This window comes from Hippopotamus amphibius, chromosome 12 (genome assembly GCF_030028045.1).
Source record: "Hippopotamus amphibius kiboko isolate mHipAmp2 chromosome 12, mHipAmp2.hap2, whole genome shotgun sequence".
Lineage (NCBI taxonomy): Eukaryota > Metazoa > Chordata > Mammalia > Artiodactyla > Hippopotamidae > Hippopotamus > Hippopotamus amphibius.
The window spans coordinates 32,499,156-32,523,445 of NC_080197.1; the positions used below are offsets into that span (position 1 = coordinate 32,499,156).

General features: G+C 50.3%; 1 protein-coding gene across 15 annotated transcripts in view; it reads left to right on the forward strand.

Annotated features, from left to right (window-relative positions):
• Positions 1-24,290, forward strand: part of SMOX (spermine oxidase) — a 204,044-nt gene that overhangs the window by 54,854 nt on the left and 124,900 nt on the right. For 9 of the 15 annotated variants that reach the window (XM_057700940.1, XM_057700946.1, XM_057700945.1 and 6 more), the window contains 7 exons: positions 7,393-7,626; positions 11,160-11,386; positions 16,962-17,156; positions 17,319-18,078; positions 18,787-18,947; positions 20,784-20,873; positions 21,317-21,794. In XM_057700940.1, coding sequence (XP_057556923.1) covers positions 7,419-7,626; positions 11,160-11,386; positions 16,962-17,156; positions 17,319-18,078; positions 18,787-18,947; positions 20,784-20,873; positions 21,317-21,454 — 1,779 coding nt within the window. In that variant the 5' untranslated portion in view covers positions 7,393-7,418 and the 3' untranslated portion in view covers positions 21,455-21,794. The other 6 variants (XM_057700954.1, XM_057700948.1, XM_057700951.1 and 3 more) reach the window with 6 other exon arrangements.

The window sequence follows — 24,290 nt, forward strand, 5'->3', positions numbered from 1 at the left end:
TCATTTTTGCTGAAGGTGGGTGGGATCTCTAGGATGGAGTTTGGGATAAAGCTCTTTGGGTGTGAGTATGGGGGCAGGAATGCAGTCCTGGACTCTACCCTGGTCCATCTCAGTTCTGTTTCTCTTTCCACTGCCAGCTGAGCTTTATGCTCATCGGAAAGACCCTATCCTTTCTCTGACTTCTCTCCATGCTTTCTTCCCCTCCTCCACCCCCCCACCCAGGTGGTCTCCAGTTTCTGTCTCTGCAGGCAAGCTCTAAGCTGGGGTCCTGACACAATTCACTTAGGACTATCCCACCTTGCAGAGCATCAAAGGAAGTAGAAGCCAGCCAGGGCACTCCCCTCTCCAGGCATGCCTTCCCCTCCTGCCCACCAGTGCCTTTGTGGGCCATACCTTCGGGTCTGACCCCCCTCCCCCCAGACACTGAGTTTAGGGCTGTCTTTTTCCATGCAATGCAGGCTCCCCACTTCTCTTTTGAAAAAGGCTTACAAAGCCTTTTAAAATTGTGCTTTTAGGGACTTTACGCATCTGGTGGCAGGGAAGGGATGTGGGTAATAGAGACATTGTGCTTGGAGAAAAGTCTGTGTGCCAGAAAGGAAGATGGGACCCTTAGAGCTCCTTCCCCATGTCAGCCTGTGAGGGCCAGAGAACACTGCTGGCGTGAGGGCTCTGCAGAATGAGGCCCCCATGGCTTGTCTCTTTTATTGATTGAGTTTAGGGTTGGCTAACGGCTTCTGTATCTGATGCCTACTCCCTACCCCCTTCCTGGCCAAGACCAGTAGGATGGTCAGGCTGAGTCAGGGTTTGGCTTCTGTCAAACACAGATTGTGGGATAGTCTGATGGATGTCAATGTCAAGGTCCACTCTGATACTAAGGTTGAGGCCAAGGTTGAGACTGGAGTCTAAGCTCAGATGAAGACTGGGGTTCTTTTACACATGAAATGGAGCTCTGGGTCCTGGGAGAAGTGGCTTTCTCCTGCATACTAGTCTCTTTGGGGATCATCCACCCTCTCCCTCCCTCTCTGGGGTGGCCTTGGCAGGTGGCCACACCTTTTACCTGTGCTAGCATTTAATTCTGCCAGCAGTTGCACCAGGTAGCTGTACCTATCCCCATTTTACAGATAGGAAAGCTTAAAGACTGAAGGAGGCAGGCAGTTAAGCCTCAGATGGGGCTTAGATAACTGTGTCCAAGAGGCGGGGTACAGATGCTGTGTCCTTGGGGTGAGTTCAGAGGTATTGGCCAGGTGGGGCCCAGAAAAGGGAAGACTCTGGTCTGGGGTCATCTGCCAAGAGAGACTGAGCTGGGGCCTGAATCCAGGTCTCTGGGCTCGCAGGCCAGTGTTCTCTCCCTTCCCTCCTTTGTCTTCTGGGCTCACAGGCTGCTTCTGCCCTGTCCCCACGTTTATCCACCCCAACCCAACCTTTCATGGCTGGCCAGGCCTGGCCCAGCCAATCCTACTTCTTTCACTTCCTGGCTGGCTGGCCTGGATGAGGAGGGCTGGGGAGGGTCTGGCTGGGAGGAGTTCAGGCTCAGTCCCTCCTTGGGGTTGAGGGGTGGGAGGAGCCTCATGGGCAGACACAGAGCCCCTTTGTCTGGGCCGTTGTGCAAAGCAGCTGGTCTGGGATTTCTGGGCGTTTTTTTTTTTACATCTGAAGAATAATTGCATTGTCTGGGGGGCCCTCGAGAATCCAAATCCCGCCCCCCCCACCCCAGACCTGCCAGGCAGTCCAGAGAGATTCCTCAGGACCAGCACCCCAGCTTCCCTTCCCCTCCCTCCCTCCTGCTAGAAGCCTGAGGCAGAGAGGGGTTGCTTCAGGGAAACTGAGGTAGGGTTGCTGCCCTAGAGCACTAGCAGTATCTGTTGGGAGGAGACACTTGTAAGTCCCTGATGGAGAAGATGCAGGCGGCCCCCAAAGCCCAGGACAGAGCTCACATGAGCAAACGTGTGGCTTAGAGGAGAGAAGCCTGCTTATTGGAAGGGATGGGCCCATTTAAAAAAATTTTATGTATTTATTTTTGGCTGCACTGTGCGGCATGTGGGATCTTAGCTCCCCGACCAGGGATTGAACTCGCGCCCCTTGCATTGGAAGTGCAGGGTCTTAACCACTGGACCACTAGGGAAATCCTGGGTGGGCCCATTTGGAGTGCTTCAGCTGTTGGGAGTCTGGACCCTAAGGTCCAGGTGGGCTAACTGCTTTGGCCATACTCTTCTCTGGGATATGGTCATTCATCCTGGAGTGACCTTGAGAAAAGGACAGGGAGACAGACATATTTGGGAGTAGCCTGTGTTTAGAAGGGAGCAAAGGATGGGTAGACTTTTTTATGTTTCTTCTGAGGGGCAGCTCTGGAAGGGTGTGGGGCACCTGGGAGGCCGGCCCCTTGTGGCATGGTTTTAGCTGTAGTGGTCACTGTTAGGGAGGGAGGTGACCTGCTGATTGCCTGGTGAGCTGAAGTGGGCTCCAACACTGAGGAGGAAGGGGTGTCCTGTGCCAACCTGAGCCACTGACCCTCCTTGTGATTCACTCCCAGGGCTCAAGGAGGGGGTCACCAGTCTAGTGTGGGACCTCAGCCCTGCTCAGTGATTGTGGGGCTGCAGCCTCACTAGAGTAATAGGCAGCAGGATTTCCTGGGGGGCGATGCCCAGGCTTTGGGAACAGGTTGGGGTTGGGTGGTGGTAGCTGCAGAAAACTCACATTTCCAGGGTGTCTGTAGCTTCAGGAAACATCAACGGAGCAGGCCTTGCTGGTGTTAAGGAGTGGGACTTGGGACAGGCCCAGCACTTCTCTAGGAGTGTGGTTCAGATGGAGGAGGCAGGCGGGTGCCTGGGGAGGTTGAAGGTAGAGGCAACAGTGATATGGGGTGTGAGGTTGACAAGGCTTGACCCGATGACTAAGGGCAGGACTTCCACTTAGGATGCATTTGAGCTTTGGCACTCCAGTGGTTTTAACTGTGATTGAGAAAGCATAAGGAGATGCATGGTGCCCTCGGCTCAGTTCTGGGCATTTCCAAGAGGGCCACAGCAAGGTCAGATGTTGCAGGCCAGGACTAAAACATGTCTCTAGTATCTGGCAATTAGGAGGTTCTTCTTGGAGGGTAAATTTCCAAGGGTGACAAAATGAAACTGGTGAGGATGTTGAGAGAAGGTGGGTGGGAAAGTGGCAGTGGACGCATGCTTGGTGGCTAGTGTCTGTTCCCAGCACCTGGCCTCCTAGTCTTCATCCATCCTTCTTTGGTGACCCTGCCATGGGACAGGGCCTTTCTTCCCTCTTCTCTCCTTTCCCTGCTGCCCTCCTTCCAGTTTGGTTTCTTGGGCAGTTTCAGTTGGGACAGTGTCGGCTCTGGCCTGCAGGGGGAGTGGTGGCCCGTAGGCCAGAGAAGTGGGGGTGGGGGTGGAGTGGGGTGGGGTGAGAGTGGGGAGGCAGTGGGGCATTGGGGCGTGTTGAATGGGGTTGGACCTGATTTCTTGAAGCTACGAGGCATGGCCTGCGTGGGCACATGGGGGCCCCAGCCTCCCACCCCTGTTTTGCCTTGGAAACAGGAGCAAGAAGGCAAGTGTCTGTTGCCCTGTGCCTCCCTCCTCCCTCCTCCCCCTCCTCCCCCCTTCTCCTCCCTGCCTGGCTGAGCCAGCACTTTTTTCTTCTCTCCTTTATCTTCTCGGAAAAAGTACAGGGTGTTCTGTTTCTCCTGTGCATACAGATCAAGGAGGGGGATGTTATTTATTTATTTATTTACTGAAGGCAAGAAGAAGGGCAGGGAGGTACCAAGGAGCATTAAGTGATTCTTCTTCCCCAGTAAGGCATTTTCTCATAAAGTTAAAAAAATTCCAAAGGAAGAGATGACACAAACCAACAGAAGACAAATGTGCTCCCCCCACGCCCCAACCCTGAGATAACAGAGGGCCCCAGAGTCCAGTTCAGCGTTCAGCTGAGAGCCCAGCACACAGCACATAGTAGGTGTTGCTGCACACAGTTTTCTTTCTTCCCTTCAGTTTGGACCCCAGGGTACACTGGCTCCATGGGCTGATGTAGGGGACCATGAGGCAGATGCCTAATTTTTGCCATCCGTGGACTGTGCGTGTGGCTTCTGTGGGTCCTTGGGGGACCCCCAGGATTGACAGGCCCGTCTGGAACAAGGCCTGTGGAGAGACAGAACTATGGGGTTAGCAGTGAGGGCCAGGGGAATAGGTGACCTACATGGTCCCTGTTTACCTGCTCCCACCATATGTGATGTCTGTTTGAGGTGAAGGTCTCTGATGTGTTGGGAACTGGGAGTCCCTTCGGTGTTCATCTTAAAGGCAGACTGCCTGCCTGCATTCCCCACAGTCCATTCCTGAAGCCCTTACCCGAGGCAGTCTACTCATAATTTAGCTGCAGAACTTTACAAATGAGCTTCCCGCACAAGTCTCGTAAAAATGCTGACAGTCTTTTGACATCCATGTAGGGCCTTATTTAACTGTCGCAATAATGTCGTTAGGACAAGCTGGGCCACTTCAGAGAGAAGGAAAGGGAGGCTGGAAGGCCAGGAAGTTCAGGTGGCCCCCGGGAGTGCACAGCTGCCGCGGGCATTCCTTCCCTCTGCAGGCCTCCCAAGGCTGCCGCTTGCCCCGGGTTTTCAGAGCTGGTGCTCCAGGGAGCCTGGGAGGCCCTGCCCTGAGACCTTAGGGACCTCGGGGGGTAGCGGGACCCCCAGTTAAATCCCAGTTAACCCTGGTCTCCACAGGAGCTCTTCCAGAAGGGTTCCACCAGTAAGGTCTGAGAACCACCGTAGCGATCCCACCCGTTTATTGTGTAAGAGTGGCTGTTTCAGGGGGACGGCCTCAGGCCCGGGGTGGGCCCGGCGGCCCAGAGAGCAGCGCACAGGCAGGGCCCCCCATCCCGGGGAACTGGGGCCTGGGGCGGGGTGGGCGGTCTGGACCCCGGCGGAGCGTAGCAGGCTGCGCAGCTGTGGCGCCGGCAGCGGCAGCTCGGAGCTCGCCGCGTGTTTACAGACCTGCTGCGGAGCACGCTCCTGGCCTGCGCCGCAGGCTGGACTCTTCCTCCCTGCCGGCCGCTGGCGCAGGCAGCCACACCCTCACCTCTAATTTTAGTCCTCCCGGGAGAACCTGGGGGAGGGGGCAGGGCGGCAGAGGGGGAGCGGAGGAAGGGTAAGGGGGAGGGGAGGAAAGGGCCGCAGCCGGCTCTGACTTCCCTGCTCCCAGGAGGCCGAACCGAACATCACTGGGGGCGGGGGCGGGGGCGGTGGACCGAAGGAGGGCAGAAGGACGCAGGAAGGAGGAATGGGAGAGCGGGGACACAGGCTTTCCTGGAAGGAGGCGGGGAGCCAGGCTGGGTGGGGAGTCCCTGCCTCTGAGGGTCTCTGGGCCTCGGGCGCCACCTCCCGGCCCTCTAGGGAAGCAGTCCTGCCCCGAGTCGGGCCGCCTGGGGGTGGAGGGTGGGGCGTAGTTTGGAGGGAGTTTGGGGGCAGGAGTGGGGTGACATTCCTGTCCGTGCCCAGGTGTGGCGGCGGCAGGTGGAGTGGGTGGGGGAGGTGCAAGGAGCAGCTTCTCAGCCCGAGCATATTTATAAAAAGACCCCTTTAAAAATCTGTGATGAAAAAATGTGAGAGGTGGGATGGAAACCTAAGTGGTCAGACTTTGAGGTGTGTGAAGACGGAAGTTAGTGCACAGCTTTTATTTCATTTTTTTGTAGTGAACATGGAATGAATATCTGAATAGTTATTGAGGTGTATATGTGTACACATATATAGTGAGTGGCGCAAATTCTGTGTACAGCTATGTACATTGTGTAACCGCTGTTCATATAAAGATACATATTACTTCCACCCCAGAAGGTCCCCTTCCGACCCTTTTCACTCATTCCCCTCGTCCCAGTCTCTCTTCCTGAATTTTACATAAGTGGGGTCATAGAGTATGGTGCTCTTTTGTCTCTGGCTTCTTTAGCTCAGTGTAATGCTGAGAGTAGTCTGGTTCTGTTTATTGCTGGAGGATGTTCCCTTGTGTGAATATGCTACAAATAGCACAATATGCTTATTGTTCTGTCGATGGACCTTTGCTTTTGGTTATCATGAATAAAGCTGCTGTGAACATGCCAGTGTGTCTGTTTGGTGTATACCCTATTTCTCTTGGGTGTATTCTAAGGAGTGGGATTGCTGTGTCATGGGAAGGGTTTTACTTAGCTTTATGAGGTACGGGTGACAGCTTTTTATATGTCCCCTGTCCACTGCCCAGCAGCCACTTTCCACTCACACTCACTCCCTGTTGTTGGGTCCTGGATACTACAGATAGTGTGGATAACTGACTGGACAGTATGCAACTGCTGCACTGAAACCTTAGCAAAAGCAGCTTGGGTCAGGAGAGGAATGGGGACAGGATTAGAGCTGTGTGGCCCCTTGGGATGGCCCATAGATACCTTTAAACTCTTGTAGTCACTCCAGAAATAGAAGGGTAGCCTCTCCCAGCCCCGGGGCCAGATTCAGGGACCCCCTTGGCCTCCCATCAGCTCCCTAGGCTGGCGTCTCTGAGCAAGCTGGCTTAGTGTAACTGTCAATTTGATGTCTGGCCTCTGGTGCCACGGGTCCTCACGGTCCACTGTTTCCTGGGCTCTTTGCTGCTTTGTGGTGACTGAGGGGCTGGGAGGCCTGGGTAAAAAAACCCGGAGACTCACCCAGAATAGCAGGGGTTCATTCAATACCAGCCTCGTGGCACTTTCTGGGGAGAGGGCGGGACTGTGTCCTGCTTACCAAACTGCAGCTTCATTGAGGCTGTGAAAGACTAACAGAAAGCAAGAGGAGAAGAGGAGTCGGGGCAAGGGAGAGTGAGTGCCAGGGAAGGGCCAGGCAAGGGAGGGAGAGCAGAGGGTCCAGTGCAGTGTGTGCAAGTATCCTGGGGTTGGCTCCAGCACCCTGAGGTCTGTACAAGCATTTTGGGGTCTATGTGAGCATCCTGTGGTTGCTGTGAGTTGGACCACAGCAGTGATGCTGGGCTGTGCGGGGCTGTGCTGGTCCAGGGTCAGCAGCACCAGGGGCAGTTTCTCCTGACTTTGACCTTCTTGGTCATCCCCTTTCTTGCTGACTCTTGTCTTGTCCTTGGGGAAGAGGTGGTAGGTGTGGGATGGGATTGATGGATTTCAGGGGTTTGGGGTGGGCTCTCAGCTCCCCTGTTTGCTGATAGGGGCCCACAGTACATCCTCCTTTCCTGTTTCCTTCCCTGTGGCTCCTCCCTCCCTCCCTCTCTCCCTCCTTACATCCTTTGGAGATGGTTCTTCTTGTCCAGGTCCTCAGAATGGAGTGAGAGGGCTCAAGATCCCCCACTGAGGGCAGAGCCTGTGAGCATCTCTTGGGGCGGTGGGAAGTGAAGGCAGACCAGGTGAGCTGTGACCCCCCGCCCCCTGCAGGTTCCTAGGAGGCGAGTGCGGACGGTATGCAAAGTTGTGAATCCAGTGGCGACAGTGCGGATGACCCTCTCAGTCGTGGCCTGCGGAGAAGGGGACAGCCTCGTGTGGTGGTGATCGGCGCCGGCTTGGCTGGCCTGGCTGCGGCCAAAGCACTTCTGGAGCAGGGCTTCACGGATGTCACAGTGCTCGAGGCTTCCAGCCGCATCGGGGGCCGTGTACAGAGCGTGAAACTTGGTAAGTGCCTCAGTTCACCTCAGTCCAGTCATCTCCCAAGGTCACTTCTTGTCTCCCAGTGCCCTGACCTCGCCTGAAATCTCGTTATTTTAGCTTCTTCCCTGGGGTTAGTGTTCTCTCATGCGTGCTGCCTGGGCATTTTCCCTTCTTTGGCCCCTCTCAGCACCCTTCTGAGGTGGACAGGATGGGGCTCTGGCCTGTATTTTTGGAACATGATCTAGGGTTCACAGTGTTTAGGAGGGAGAGCACACCCAGAACCAAACTTCGCCGTGGGTAGACTGGTTTCTATTTCACAAGAAGGGGAATTCTGCAAGTTTCTATTAGTTGTTAACTTTTAAGTATGAATTAGCGTATCATGACTGAGAGCTAACCCTGGGACAATAGGAGCTCAGGGCAGTGGAGGTGGAAGAAGACTTTGGACCTCTTTGTGAGTGATGGGCAGATCTTAGGATTGTCTAGGAAGAGGGATTGTCCAGGTTGCAGAGTAATAAGGCCTCTGGAGAAAGCAGCCAGATAAGAGACATACGCTAGGGGTGGGCAGATTTTTTCAGGGGTCCTAGCAGGTGGGGAATTGCCTGAAATGCAGCTAGAAGTCAGGGTTGCTCAGCCAGGGGGTCTGACCATGAAAATGGGCCAGTGGGACCACTCATGGCCTGGAGTGTGTGCGTTACACTGACCCTCCAGAGGATTTCGTGTCTGTTGCTATGTGAGCAGCAAGGCCAAGCAGCTTCTGTGTGCTTACTTTTGATGAACGGGGCAATTGGCTCAGAGAAGTAGGTGGCCAGGCTTAGGATAAGCAGAGGTTGAGGAGACGTGGGGACCTTCTCTCTTCCTTCAAAGACTTTGATCACATTAAAAGCCTTCCCTTAGAGCATTTCCTGGAAGGTGTATGTGAAGTTACGTCCGTCTTCCCCTGGCCCACACACAGGAGCGTGTGTTGGCAGTGAGGATGAAAGTGTAGTCCAAGGCACCTGCAAACCTGGGGACAGACGGGCGGGAAGCCCTGAGACTCTCTGCTCAACACCCGAGTGGCTGACTAGGAGCCTTAGGGCTGGGCTGGCTCCATTTGTGGTTCCTGAGTCTTGATGAGACATTTAGGGTCTGAAATCAAAGAAGACGGGAGGACAGACAGCCCGGTCTCAGTGGTAGCTGACAGCTGAGATGTGCTGTGCGGAGAAGTAATGGTTAAAGGGAGTTAGGTGGAAGGGATGGGGCTGCAGGAAGCCTTCCTTGGAGGGGAGGGAGCCTGGGTGGGCCTCAGGTGATGAGGGGAGTTGGATAGGTAGTGAAAAGAAGGAAGGGGGTCATCGCACACGTGGAATGACGTATGTGAGGAATCAGGCCAAGGCAGACCCTGCCAGGATACAGGGGAGCAAGTCCAGGCAAGGGCGTATGTGTGTGTGTTGTGTGCGCAGACACCCAGGGCTGAGAGCCCAAGCTGCAGTTGGACCTGCAGCAGTGTGTGATGCTAGCTGTGCATCCCAGTGGTAAGGGCAGCGGCGATGAGCAGAAGCTCCAGGGACATTGTGGGGTAGGTGAGGAGATGGTGCCTGGTGCCCTTTGGATGCAGAATGTAGCAAGGATGAGAGAGGTGAGAGGCCTGGGGGAGAGGGCAAGAAATATCTTCAGACGGAGGCCTGCTCTGGGCCACCCCACCTCCCTGTAAAGCTTGAGGGATGGGGTGGAGCACTGACCTTGCTACTGACCTTGAGCTGCTCACCTCGTTCCTGCTTATATCTGGATGCCCCATGCCTGGACATCATTGCCCAGTGACTATGACTTAGAGCTCCCTGGTGTACTCTGGGGAGGGTCCAGGGTGTAGGCCTCTTTTGCTCCTGTTAAGAGCTCAAACCAGGCAAGACACCTAGGGGAGCCTGAGGCTCTAAAGGAGAATTAGTAATAAATGTCCCCAGTGCCCCCCCTGGAACCCTGTGGAAGAAGGGCACTGGGTTTCCAGCTTTTCATGCCCTCTGGTCTGCCCACTTTCCTGGAACAAAGGGACCCACACATTCCTGCCTCTGATTCCAGAGTCACCAGGAAATTGTCTTGCTGACTGTGGCTTGAGGTTGATTGTGTTTTCTCTTGCTCTGTTTTTGGCACATAGGTGCACACAGGGCTTTTTTTTTTTTTCTTTTTCTTTTTAAGTAACTGATGGTTTAATTAGAAGCAGCCTAGGAACGAGATGGCACAAAAAAGAGGAGTGTCCAGTTCCTGGGGTGAGGGGTGAGTGTTGTCCGTTATGGTGTATTAGATAGCTATTGCTCTGTAACAGATCACCCTAAAATATAGTGGCTTAAAACAACACCTTTTTATTTGCTAATATTCCATGGCTCCAGAAATTTGGGTTTCTCTTTGTGGTGGTCACCGTCTAAGAGGGTGAGAGTAGAAGCCACAAGGTGTCTTGAGGCCTAGGCTCTGAAGCTACAAATATTGCTTTCATTGAGTACTGTTAATCAAAGCAAGTCACAAGGCAAGCCCAGAGTCAGGGAGTGGGGAAAGACTCCATCTCGTGATGGGTGCCTGGCAAAGTCACGTTGCAGAGGGCCATGTGAATAGGAGCAATTGTTGTGATCATCTTGGCAAAAAAGTTACCATACGTGACTTCTTGAATCAGGCCTTCAAAAACAAAACAAAACACCAAAAAATGTTCCTCTCTTTCATTGTGTCAACTTCCCCAGGAGCTAAGCAGGGGAGGAGACAATTGTATCACAGGCCCTGCAGCATGAGAAAAGGAAACTGAGGCCCAGAAGAGGAAATAGGCCCAGGCACAGTGGCAGTTTGCCTCAGGGCATCTGGTACCTTGGCTGTGGATGGCGTGGTAAACTGAGCCACCAGCCCTGTCCCAGCTTGGGCCCGGGAGTTGCCCTCTGCCCCAGTCAGACTCTTAGGGCGCTGCCACCTGTGCCTTAGGATGAGAAAGCTTAGTGTTCTCCAGAAGTCTGGTTTAGCCTCCTCTTGGGGGAGGAGGCTTCCAAACTGGAATGTTTACCATCTTTCTTCTGCTCCAGACTGAGTTGGGAGGTGGCCATTTTTCATCTGGGAGAGTGGCTTTGACTCTTGGCTGTTGGATTTTGAGGAATTGGAATAAGGCCAAATGGGGACCTTGGGTCTTGAAGGCCGGGCCTCCTCACTGGGTATTTCAAGTACCCTTGTTCCCCTCACTGGGCCTATTGTACCCTCTGGTACCCATAGAATTCCTCCTGAGGGGGAGGCACCAATGAGGAAGGAGGGTCTATTGTCTGGTGTTATCTTAGCAGAGTCTCCTGATTATTCCAGTGAGGTGACTTGGTGTCAAATCTTAGAGTCATTCAGGGTGGAAGTTGTCTCAGCTATAAAGTGGAATCCATTTTATGCCACATGTGGTTTCTACTGGGAGCTTTTCACTGAAGACTTTTGCTGGAGGGGAACCCAGTCCCCTTCCTTGCCCTGTTGTTGGGGATGGAAAGATGCTCTTGGACGAAGGAGGGTGAGGCAGTGTTCTGGCCCTCTCTGAAGAAGTCCTCGCCCCTGAAAGTGCCTGTTGTCGCCCTCAGGACACGCCATCTTTGAGCTGGGAGCCACGTGGATCCATGGCTCCCACGGGAACCCCATCTATCATCTAGCAGAAGCCAATGGCCTCCTGGAAGAGACAACTGATGGGGAGCGCAGTGTGGACCGCATCAGCCTCTACTCCAAGAATGGCGTGGCCTGCTACCTTACCAACCGTGGCTACAGGATCCCCAAGGATGTTGTTGAGGAATTCAGTGATTTATACAACGAGGTGAGGCATTAGGGGGATCGTTGGGCACAAGGGTATGGGGGGCAGGGAGCGCCCTGGCAGTGTGTGTGTGTGTGTGTGTGTGTGTGTGTGTGTGTGTCGGGGGTGCTGCTAGGGTCTTCTACGATCCTGGTCATGTATGCACATTCTCTGGGCCCTGCATTTGGAAAATCAGGACAGTTTTAGGGTAGAATGAAGACAGTGAGTGGAGAAGTACTAATGAGAGATTATTGATACTCATGATTAAGTAAGTATCAGAAAGTCCTTAAACATCTTTTATTAGATTTATTACTAGGTAGGTGGGTGTGATTATTGTTATTGCTCTTGGATACTCTTGTAAATGGTAATTTTAAAAACTTTATTTTCTAGTTGTTCCTGGTGTATAGAATTATAACTGAGTTTTTTCTTTTTCTTTAATTGAAATATAGTTGATTTAAAGTATTGTATTAGTTTCAGGTGTGCAGCATAGTGATTCAACATTTTTATACATTATACTCCATTTAAAGTTATTACAGAATGATGGTTATATTTCCCTGTGCTGTACAACACATCGTTGTTGCTTATTTATTTTATACATAGTAGTTTGTATCTCTTAATCCTGTACCCCTGTCTTGCCCCTCCCCCTTCCTTCTCTCCACCCGAAACTATGGGTTTGTTCTCTGTATCTGAGTCTATTTCTGTTTTATGTTTATTTGGTTTATTTTTTGGATTCCACATATAAATGATAACATAGAGTATTTGTCTTTCTCTGTCTCACTTATTTCACTAAACATAATACCCTTTGGGTCCATTCATATTGTTGGAAATGGCAGATTTTCATTCTTTTTTGTGGCTGAGTAAAATTCCATTGTGTGAGTGTGTGTATGTATAACTATAACTATATAACTATATATTTTATATCTATTCTATCTGTCTGTCTATCTATCTATCTATCTATCTATCTGTCTATCTATCTATCTATCATCTATCTATCTAATATCTTCGTTATCCATTCGTCTGTTGTTGAGCACTTAGGTTGCTCCCATAGCTTGGCTATTGTAAATAATGTTGCAGTGAGCTTTGGGGTACAAGTGTCTTTTCAAATTAGTGTTTTCTTTTTTCTTTTGATATATACCCAGGTGTGGAATTGCTGGGTCATATGGTAGTTCTATTTTTAGTTTTTGAAGGAACCTCCATACTGTTTTCCACAGTGGCTGCATCAATTTACATTCCCAGCAGTAGTGCACAAGGGTTCCCTTTTCTCCACATCCTCACCAACATTTAGTATTTGTGTTCTTTTTGATGATAGCTGTTCTGACAGGTGTGAGGTGATATGTCATTGTCATTTCAATTTGCATTTCTCTGATGATTAGCTATGTCAAGCATCTTTTCATGTGCCTGTTGGCCATCTGTATATCTTCTTTGGAAAAATATGTATTCAGGTCTTCTGCCCATTTTTTAATTGAGTTTGATAGTTTTTTTGATATTGAGTTATATGAGCTGCTTAGATATTTTGGATATTAACCCCTTATTGGTCATATCATTTGTAAATATTTTCTTCCATTCAGTAGGTTGTCTTTTTGTTAATGATTTCCTTTGCTGTGCAAAAATTTTAGGTTTGATTAAATTAAATTAAATTTGTTTTTTCTTTTGTTTCTTTTGTCTTAGGAGACTGATAAAAAAATTATTGCTACAATTTATGTCAAAGAATGTTCTGCCTATGTTCTCCTCTAGGAGTTTCATTGTTTCCATTGTTACATTTTGGTCTTTAATCCATTTTGAGTTTATTTTTGTATATGATGCAAGAAAATATTCTAATGTCAGCCTTTCACATGGGCTGTCCAGTTTTTCCAGCGCCACTTATTGAAGAGACTGTCTTTTTCCCATGTATATTCTACCTCTTTTATCATAGATTAATTGTGTGTGGGCTTATTTCTGGGCTCTCTATTCCATTCCATTGATCTATGTGTCTGTTTTTGTGCTAGTACCAGGCTGTTTTGATTACTGTAGCTTTGTGGTATATAGTCTGAAGTCAGGGAGTATGATACCTCCAGCTTTGTTCTTTTCTCTCAAATTGCATTGAGAATTTGGGATCTTTTGTGGTTAAATTTTAAGATAATTTGTTTTAGTTATGTGCAAAATGTCATGGGTATTTATAACTGATTTTTATGTATTGGTTTGAGCTACCTTGCTAAATTATTATTTTAACTCTAATACTATATCTATTAATATATCTTATTAATTTATATACTAATGGTATTTTGGAATTTTATGTATGTAATCCTACACCAAAAAATGAGAATTTTGCTTTTTCCTTTCTAATCCTCAGACCCGTGCTGCCCAATAGAAGTTTCCATGATAATGGAGATGTTTTAGGCATCCACTATCCAGTATGGCAGTCACTAGCCACATGTGGCCTTTGAGCTCTTGAAATGTAGCTAGTAATACTGAGAAACTAAATGTTTCATTTAATTTAATTTAAAATTGCTATTGAGATCTAGTGGTTACTGCACTGGAAAGCATACCTTAAAATTTTTCTTTTCTTGCCTTATTGTGCTGGCAGTCTCCAGTTTAGTGTTGGATAGAAGTGACAGTGGCATACATTCTGGTCTTACTCAGGTTTTTTTTTTTAAATGTTAATATTTTTAGTAACTTTCATTGGTACTGTGAACTGCAAAGAACAAGCAAGGTAACATAGATCTTGCCTTCTGATAGCTTGTCATTTATAGTGTAATGACTTTTCACTTCAGGTCAGTAAATTGGTCAACAGCCACCTATTGTACATTTTCTATGTCACTTGGGCATTGGAAAGGAGAAATGACCCTTGCTTTGGGGTTGCCCTGCTCAGTGGAGGGCAGGCACACACAGTGTCTTATGTGTGTGCCCCCACACAGAATGTTGTGTACAATCCTATGCTGTTGTGTGTTCTCACTTAATATTATTATTAAGCAGGTAAGAATTAGTATTCTTCCAAGTAGACATTCTTGGTCTGCTGGGAATCAGTCATGTCCTGATTCCTGTGTTATTATAATGAGTGCTTCAGGCGTGGATGCTTCTTGAGAATGACTTTCAGGGTTCATGACTTACTTGTTCTTTTGAATGTCCTTCAGAGTAGATCATCATCAACTTCTGCTTGTGGGTTTGATTTTTGAAAGCCAAGAGTGTGAGTCATGAAAAGTAGGATGGATAAAGGTGGGTTATCACTCTGGGTGGTGCTGCTTTGGGTCAGAAGGAAGAGGTGTTAACCATGAAGTCAAGAGAGAGTTATGTGGCTCTCAGACAGTGCTGGAGGCCATCTGAAGAGGTGTGCTCTAAGCATGTGAATCCTTGCCTAAGGGTGGCTTCATAATAAATACGTAGCCTCCCTCCCAAGGTGATGGCTGAAGGGCTGCTCATTTGACTGTATTATATGTGTTAACAAATTAGTTTGTTCAGTAGTTATCATATAGAGCTTACTCTCTGAAGCAAGATGACCTTGATTCAAGTAATTGTGAGCAAGTTATCGAGCCTCTCTGAGCCCTACTTTCCTCATCTGTAAAATAGACAGTTATACCTACTTCATAGTGTCATGAAGGGTAAATGAGACCCAATGAAAAGTGCTTGGTGAGAATTGGGGTGAGTATTATTAGCTGTTACAGACCTGTCCCATTTCCCTTGGGTCACACTGGGAAGATGTCATTTAACCCAGGACTGGAGACTGTACCCATACGACAAATGCATGTTCAGTTAAGGCTGCCCCAGCCAGTGGTTGAAACAAAGAATCACGTAGACAGACTAAATGTATTTATCATCAGTTGGGCATTTTGGCCTTCAGTTAGCATAAGCTGACTAGCTACTGTGTTGCTCATCACCGAAGGGAAAAACCTGCCGGGGGTGGGGGGAGGAGGCAAGTTGAAAGCCTGACTCCTTGGCAGTGGTACTGGGTGAGGAATTTGCTGAGGACTCCAGTTAAGGCCAAATGCCCAGCATCTTGTGACTGTAAGGAGAAGAAAAAGGAATAATTTAACTCATTTTCTTCTTAGTATTTTATATTCACAGATATTTTAATTTATGTTTCTATCTTATATGGAGGCTTTTCCCTTGAGTGGAGTGGTGGGGGGGGTGGGCCATGCTCCCTTCCTTCCTCTACTCAGCAGCCCCAGGGCCGGGTTGCAGGGCAGACACGTTCCTGTGAATGTGCGTGGACCAAATTCAGACACTTTAGGAAGGGAAGCCCGCCATTAATCAGCATCAGCCACAGACGTTTGGTCAAGGAGCCCACACGTGCCCGTGTCCTGGGAGGGAGAGTGGGCATGTGATCGTGCTTGCAACCATCAGTGATACGGGGTCTTAGATAAAGTCCAGACTCTTAGTCCTTCATGCCCTGGCGCTGCCTGCCTTTCCAGAGTCATCTCTTGCAGCTTTCTCCTCGTTGCCCGGTTCAGCAGGACTGAGCCACTGTGAGTGCCTCGTACACTCTCCCTCTCCCCCGTCTTCAGATATGCTGTTCCTTCTGCCTGAAATACTTTTCCTCGCCTTCCCACTGCCTCCCTGGCTGTCTCCTATCTCTCCAAGGTTGTCTCAGGTGATCTCACAACCTCTGGGTTCTTTCTTATCATAGCACATCATGTAGAAACAGCCCAGTTACGATGTCTGCCCAACTTGAGTGAGGACAGGAGCTTGGTTCTGTGTCCGTCTTGCTCACCATTACAACTTGTGTTGGGCACAGAGCCCAGGAACTGTTTGTTGAGTGAATGCTGGGGCTCAGACCTTGCCTGTTGGGGGTCCCAGCCTGACCCAGGACTGGCTTAGTTTCCTCAAAGAGACCTGTGCAGTGTTTGATGGGAGTTATATACAAGGCAGGCAGGGGAAGCAGTAGGAGCCTGCTCCAAGGGACTGTTCATCGCTCTCTGTTGATGAAGTATGGGTTGGAGTTCTTGCCAAAATATGCCCGTGAAATGTACTTCCATCCCTTGGTGCACTGGGGCCTCCCTCCCTCCATATGCCCTGCCCGAACATGGCCATCTTCCTTACATGTGTAAAGGGGGCGCTTTGTGTAGACCTGAGCATGACTAGGGAGGGTCTCCCAAGATGAGATTTCAGAGCCCTTTCTGCTCCCTCTCCCCCGAAACACTGGCCAGGCCACAGCTCTAGACTGCCTTCCTGGGATAGGGGGAAGCAGATATACTTAGGCAGGGATGACAGGGAAAGAGTTTGTGCCTTTGGTTTTTGGAAAAGGGAAATGTGTGTAGACCTGGGTTCTTCAGTGGGCAGTACGCTCGGCCACATAGAGCACACAAAGAGGCAGTTCCTTTCCCACAGACTGTACAGACACCAGACGTTTCGCTTTGTTCTAAGCAGGGGCTCAGCAAGAGAGCCTCTGGGGTCCATCCCAGTTCCTGTGTCTGGAGGCAAGGAAGCTGACTGCCCAGGTTCAGCTTGTCTGCCCCAAACCTTGATTTTGTTGGTGCAGCCTCAGTGCGGCACTGAGCACCACGTTGATTTACCAAGGGAGAGGCGCGACGGGCTCAGCACACCCAGGAACACCTTGGAGGTGGTGACTATTGAGTTGGAGCCCTTAGGTCTGAGATGGAGCTGGGATGAGTGAATGTGTTTTCAGTCTCCTGGGGTCTCTTTGCAGGTCTATAACTTGACCCAGGAGTTCTTCCGGCATGGTAAACCAGTCAATGCTGAGAGTCAGAACAGCGTGGGGGTGTTCACCCGAGAGGAGGTGCGCAATCGCATCAGGGACGACCCTGATGATACGGAGGCCACCAAGCGCCTGAAGCTCGCCATGATCCAGCAGTACCTGAAGGTATCTTTGCCATCTCGGAGCTCTGTTGTGTACAAATGCCAGAGTGAGGAAGACTGACCCTGGGGAGTCTGGGTCCGAGGAGGGCGGCACTGCCCTAAAGTCCTGCTCCTGCCCCTGCCCAGCCTTGGCGGTCACCTGGCTCCCCTCTGGCTCTTCCCACAGGTGGAGAGCTGTGAGAGTAGCTCGCACAGCATGGATGAGGTGTCCCTGAGCGCCTTTGGGGAGTGGACTGAGATTCCCGGTGCCCACCACATCATCCCCTCGGGCTTCATGCGGGTTGTGGAGCTGCTGGCCGAGGGCATCCCGGCCCACGTCATCCAGCTGGGGAAACCCGTCCGTTGTGTGCACTGGGACCAGGCCTCGTCCCGCCCTCGGGGCCCTGAGATTGAGCCCCGGGGTGAAGGTGACCATAATCGTGATGCCGGGGAGGGCAGCCAGGGTGGAGAGGAGCCCCGGGGGGAGAGGCAGGACGAGGATGAGCAGTGGCCGGTGGTGGTGGAGTGTGAGGACTGCGAGGTGATCCCGGCGGACCACGTGATCGTGACCGTGTCGCTGGGCGTGCTCAAGAGGCAGCACGCCAGCTTCTTCCGGCCAGGCCTGCCCGCTGAGAAGGTGGCTGCCATCCACCGACTGGGCATCGGCACCACCGACAAGATCTTTCTAGAATTTGAGGAGCCCTTCTGGGGCCCCGAGTGCAACAGCCTGCAGTTTGTGTGGGAGGACGAGGCGGAGAGCCGCACGCTCACCTACCCGCCGGAGCTCTGGTATCGCAAGATCTGCAGCTTTGATGTCCTCTACCCGCCCGAACGCTACGGCCACGTGCTGAGTGGCTGGATCTGTGGGGAGGAGGCCCTCGTCATGGAGAAGTGTGATGACGAGGCAGTGGCCGAGATCTGCACAGAGATGCTGCGGCAGTTCACAGGTGCGTCCCCGTCCCTGCCCCACCGTCTGCTCCCCAGGCCTCGCTGCCTCTGCCCTCCTCCGCTAGACGCTCTGAGTCTCCTGGACTGTGTGCTCGCATCCTCTTCCCCAGGTCGTGACACTGAGGTGGTGTGCCCACTGGGAGAGATGCTGGTAGGGCACCGCGTCTTGGCCTTGACCTCCTAAATTGCAGGCTCTGTCCCTGTTTGGAACTTGAGATACTCAACACCACGGGCTCTGTATTTCTTCTCTGTTTCTAAGGGCTGATGGTGAAAAGTCAGATATCACCGCAAAGCCTCCGCTTGCCGATTTCCCGCTCGTGTTGTCTTGCTAAGAGATGGATTTGTGTTTTTTTGTCTGATTTTTAGTTGACCATCCTTCCCCTACTATCCCAGAAGAGCCTCACAAGAACCCCTGAAGTTGGAAGGGGTAACATGATTATCTGGAATGTTTCTCAGATAGGAAGATTGAGGCCCGCAGAGAGGAGGTGTTTTGCTGGGAGTCATTGGGAGGGGTTGAGGGGTACACAACTTGAATCCCAGCCTCTCTCCCTCCCTCCTCCCTCCTCCCTCTCCTCCATGCTTATCCGTAGCAGCCTGGCCTTCTCTGGAGCCCCGGAGGTAGAGTGGGAGTTATCTGCTCAGGGGTGTCTTCTCTGTGCGGCCATTTCTTATCCTCCGTCCCCTTGGCTCTTCTCACTCCCAAACAGGGAACCCCAACATTCCAAAGCCTCGGAGAATCCTGCGCTCGGCCTGGGGCAGCAACCCCTACTTCCGGGGATCCTACTCATATACGCAGGTGGGCTCGAGTGGGGCAGATGTGGAGAAGCTGGCCAAGCCCCTGCCGTACACGGAGAGCTCCAAGACGGCGGTGAGTGCGGGTGTGCTGGGTATGTGACGGGGTGCAGGATGAGTGGCCCTGTGAGGGGTGGGGTGGACATTTTATGTGAGTGTTTGGTCCACTGAGGAGTGCCAAGGTAAGATAGATGGAGTAGCTCCCATAATGAAGGAGAAAACAGGAAAAGGTGCGCTTCACATCTAGAAGAACAGATGGAGTCAAAGTGAGATGTGTTCAGCACTTTCTTGAGGTTATGAAAGCTGAGCCGTTTAATGCTGTGCTAACACATTTAATTTAAATTAATTAAGATTTTAAGTAATAAATACAGTGTTTTGTTCCTCAGTTGCACTAGCCACATTTCAGGTTTGAGAGCCACCTGTTGCTCGTGGTTACTGTGTTAGTGTGTCACTATAGAACATTTCTGTCATCGTGGAAAGTTCTGTTGGATGACACTGACCCAGTTTGTTTTGTTTATTTTCCCCAATATGTTTTAGAAAATAAAATTGAGAATACTGACCCTCCCTCATAGTACATCAACTGTATAACAATATATAGAGAAAAATAATAAGTTGAAAAGAAATTGTCTGTATATTTCTGCTCCTATAAGTAGAGTTCGAGTTTCCCCCACCAAGCATACACATACAATAAATGTGAAAACCCCAACAGAATTATATTTAAAATGATTCTTTGGTGTAATTGGTGAAGAAAGCTGAGGTCAACCAATATGTGTCGTGCCTGCCCTGGCTGTGCTCAGGGGGAGAGAGGAAAAGGCCTTCACTGCTGCTATAGCCATCCTCATGAAAAGCACACCTCCTCTTGTCACCTGCATCAGTTAGGACTAGCGCATATAACAAAAAGCAAAACAAAACACACTGGTTTAAACAAGATAGATGTTTACCTAGGTCACACAAAAGGAAATCTGGAGGTGGGTGTCAGGGCCCAGTATCAGTAGCACTTGGCTCCATCTTCCAGGCCACCTTGTGGTCCAAGAGGGCTGTGGAGGCTGCTGCTCGCTCTCATGCCTGTGACAGGCTGATGGGTAAACGAAGGGGACCCCTGGGCTGAGTCACTTTCTCTAAGCAACAGTGCACTTGAAGTTGATTGGCTAGAACTTAGTCACATGACTCCACTGGCTGCTAGAGAGGTTGGGATACATCATTTGTGGATTTTTTTTTTCGTTCGTTTCTTTCCTGGTTGGCAATGGACCGAGTTAAAAGTCAGGATTTTTGTTACTGAGGAGAAAGAGAATGGAGAAAGAGAGTGGGACTAAGTGGCTTGCCCTCTGCCACAATATGTGCCCCCCCTTTCAGCTTAACTACCTCTGTGGGCTCTTTGTTGGTGGGTTAAAACCTCACTTTTCAAGGTGGGTGGTCCATGGATGGCATCATGTGGGAGGATGTTAGACGTGCAGACTCTCAGCCCACTCCAGACCTGATGAATTAAAACCTGCGTTCTACCAGGGTCCCCAGCTGGTACCTTTGCACATTCAGTTTGAGATTTACTGGAATAAAATCCAAACTCACACTTGGAATGCAAGAAGCATTTGTTCCGAGCTTGGAGCCCCCCCCAAACAGCCTTCTTTCCTGAGGTTAAGCCCTAGCTATACCAAAATTCTCACTGTCTCCTAGACAAGCCCTGCTTTGGTGCATTTTTGCCACCATTTTTCCTTCTTCCTGAAACATCCTTTGCCTGTTTATTTATCCAGCATCTTCCGAGAAGAAGCCCAAAGGTCCTGTCCTCTGGGAAGCTTTGTGTGATCTCCCTGACAGTGGGCCTCTTTTCTGGGCTCTCAGCACCTCGCCCAAACACCCATCACATCACGTATGACGCCATTTAGTAATTGGGTTTCGTGTCTGGCTTCCCCACCAGCAAGGAAGCTCCTCAAGGCAGCTGCCTGGTCACCTTTTATCTTCCAAGTGCCCAGAACAGTCCCTGGAACCTAATAGGGGCTCCATAAAGGTTTGTTAAATTACTGCCTAACTTTATCGAGTGCTTATATTCTTTCAGGTTCTGAGTCCTTTAGATACATTATTTCACTTAATTCTTAAACCCACCCTCAGAAGTAGATGGTATAAACCCATTTTGGAGAGGAGAAAATCAAAGCTTAGGGAGGTTAAATCATTCTCTGAGTTCACTAGTAAGAGGCACAGTGAGTCTTTGAAATTGTAGAGCCAGGACTCATAAAAGCCTTAGAGCAGAAAGGACTGAGGCCTGGATGTTTGGGGAAGAAGCAGGGGAAGATGGGCAGGTGGGACGGGCAACTCCTCATCCTGTGGAAACAGCAATACCAGCATCTCAGATGTCTACTTATTCCTCTCTGACTTGTAGTATGGATGGGGGGTTCTGGGCAGACAGGTAGCCTTTCTTGCTCTTCCACCTCACTTCCCCGTCCCTCTGCCCAGCCCATGCAGGTGCTGTTCTCAGGTGAGGCCACCCACCGCAAGTACTATTCCACCACCCACGGTGCTCTGCTCTCTGGCCAGCGTGAGGCTGCCCGTCTCATTGAGATGTACCGAGACCTCTTCCAGCAGGGGACCTGAAGGCCTCCTCGCTGCCGAGCGTGTTCCTTAAAGAACCACTAACTTGTGACTGCCAGCCTTCCCCTTGCTGTTTTTGTCCCCCCCCCCCCATTTCTAATCCTCTGTAGAATAGATTTGTATCTTTCTTAGAGATAGACAGACATCTAACTGGCTTCAGACCTGGCCCTGTAGCTTTTCCTTTTCTCCTTGCTGGGTGGTGACCAGGGTGGGGTCCGTTGATTTACCTCTGTGCTCTGACCTCCAACCTCCGACCTCCCCGTGCCTCCCCTCATCTCTGACCTTGTTACTGTAAGTGCCTTCAATACTTTGCATTTTGGGATAATAAAAGAGGCCTGCCCTTCCTGTGCTCCTCAGCTTCTCTCTTCTGTTTTTCTCAGCCTCACGTGTATGTGTGTGTGTGTGTGTGTGTGTGTCTGTGTGTGTGTTCATGTGTGTCTGTGTGTCTGTCATGTCCTCTTTGAGTGAGGGGATGGTGGGGGGAGCTGTGGTCTGGCTGTGCCCCCAGAAAGGAAGGTGCTTGCCTTTAGTGGAAGGGGCACGCCCACCCCAGTCTGTTTGCGGTTGTTTCCTTGCCTGCTGGTGATACCCCTCAGGAGCAAGGGCCCCTCACTGCCCAGCCGCGGCTCCTTCGGGACAGGCCTGGGTTTGCCTGCTGGCCATGGCCAGACTTCTCAGAGCCTGATTGGGTGACATGGCCACATGGCGTGAAGGTGAGTTTTATGGGAGGGGACATCTGTTGTGGCTCCATGCCAAGCTCAGATGTGTTAATTATTAATCAGTGTCACCTGGCCATAGGGCCCTGGGTCTGGCCTTTGGGTGGCTGCTGCTGACTTCTGGGAAGGTGGATAGTCCAGCCATTTTTTTGCTGAGTGAAAACACACACACACACACACACACACACACACACGCGCACACACACACCCTTATATACCTACACACACATACATCACTCCCACACGGATGCACTACCCCACATGCTTACACCTATACATAACTACACTTACACACACATGCATAAAACCTTAAAGAACATTTAGTCATTTTCTTACTCCAGATTTCCAGTGACAGAGTTTGAATTCTATAGAGTTGAGGGGTTGGGTGGTGGAGGCAGTGATGAAAAGCCAGGTGCATCCCTGGTCTAACTCTGTATGAACTTAGGTTGGGTCCACTGTTCAGAAGTTTAGGGCACTGCCCTCGATATGACTTTACATCCTTTCCCCCCCACCTCAGGCCGTGATGGCCATATCCAACGCATAGATATACCTCTGCACGCCTCCCTGCACCCGTGTGTACACCCCTACATGCACACACACCCCTGCACACGCATGCGTGCACGCACGTATCTAACAGGCATCCTTGCTTTGCCAGGGTTAACCCACCAGACATCCCTCATGGAGTTTATGTCAGGGATTCATATTCACCTGATGCATAACTTGAAGAATTGTAAGTATATATATTAAAATTTTTTTTGAATAGAAGATCTATCAGTGTACTTCAAGCTCTAAAGTCATAAAAGGACACACTGAACAACCTATTTCCACACCTGTCCCCAGTACCATTGCCACTCCCAATGGCCCCATGTTATTAGTATCTCGTGTATCTGTTTGCAAATATAAATCACTATAAATATATACCCTTCTCTCTCCTTTTTATACAAAAGCAACAAAGTATTCATTCTGTTCTGCATTTTGCTTGTTTTAGTTAACATAATGTATCTTGGAGATCTTTCCAAACAGTACTCAAATGGACAATGTAAATTTGGATCTTACTTTGGTCAAAGAGTGTCTGTCTCCTTTCTGGCCAGAGTTACTTTGCAGGAAGCACCTTCTATTAACTTTGCCTTTGGAGGCACTGATGCAGCCTTGGACTCTCCCCAAGTCCTGGATTTTCCCCACTATGCTGGGATGGACAGAAGTGGCCCATCACATAAGTATGGGGGATGAAAGTAATACGTAGAGTCCCTGGATCACACATGTAGGAAGTTTGAAGAACTCTATGAGGGTGCAGGGCTGGAAATGTTTATTTTGTGATTGCACGTTGCAGAGCTTAAGGTGTAGGCAAGTCAGGAAGGTCGTTGTAAGTGCTAGACATAAGAGTCTCTTAATTTGACGTGGGGAGGGTGATTCAACCCAGTGGGGAAATAAAACGTCCAGAGAGTTAAGTAATGCAGGTAATGGGCCTGAGATCACGCAGGTAGGTGTTGATGCTGAGGCTTGATCCAAGGTCTGTTTGGTGCTGTCGTGAGGCTTGTTCTAGTTGTTGTGTGATAAAAAAGAAGAGGCGGGTGCCATCAAAAAAAAAAAAAAAACTTCGGCCATTACTGGATAGAGTGGAACCGGGTACCAGCCATACGGGGAGACTGTCTGGCAGGTTCTTCTAAAGCGGGCCACGTGCCTGCCAGCATTTCCACTCCGGGGTACACACCCAAGAGAAATGGGTGCATGAGCCCACCAGAAATACGTACCGGAGACTAGATGTACCAGGGACACAGGACGGGTTCCTTGTTGTGGCTAGGTTTCTGAAACAGCCTTGGCATTGACTGAAACTCGGATGACGCTGTTAGGGTGTCTGATGTGGCATGCTCAGGCCAAGCCTGTGCTGATGTCTGCTGTGCCGTTCCTGTCACCTGTGCGAGGTCAGCTGAGAGGAAGGTTTTCCTGGCACTGGGTTCTATGTGGAATGGGTTGTGTGGTTTCTCATGCTGTGGGCAGCAGTGAATCCGTGGGCAGGGTGTTCAGGTGTGACTTTGTGGAAGCCTCAGAGATGTTCCTTCAGGGGCCCTGGGGTACTCGGCAAGTCTGCCTTTGCTGCTGTGGAACAGATGAGCAGATTCGCT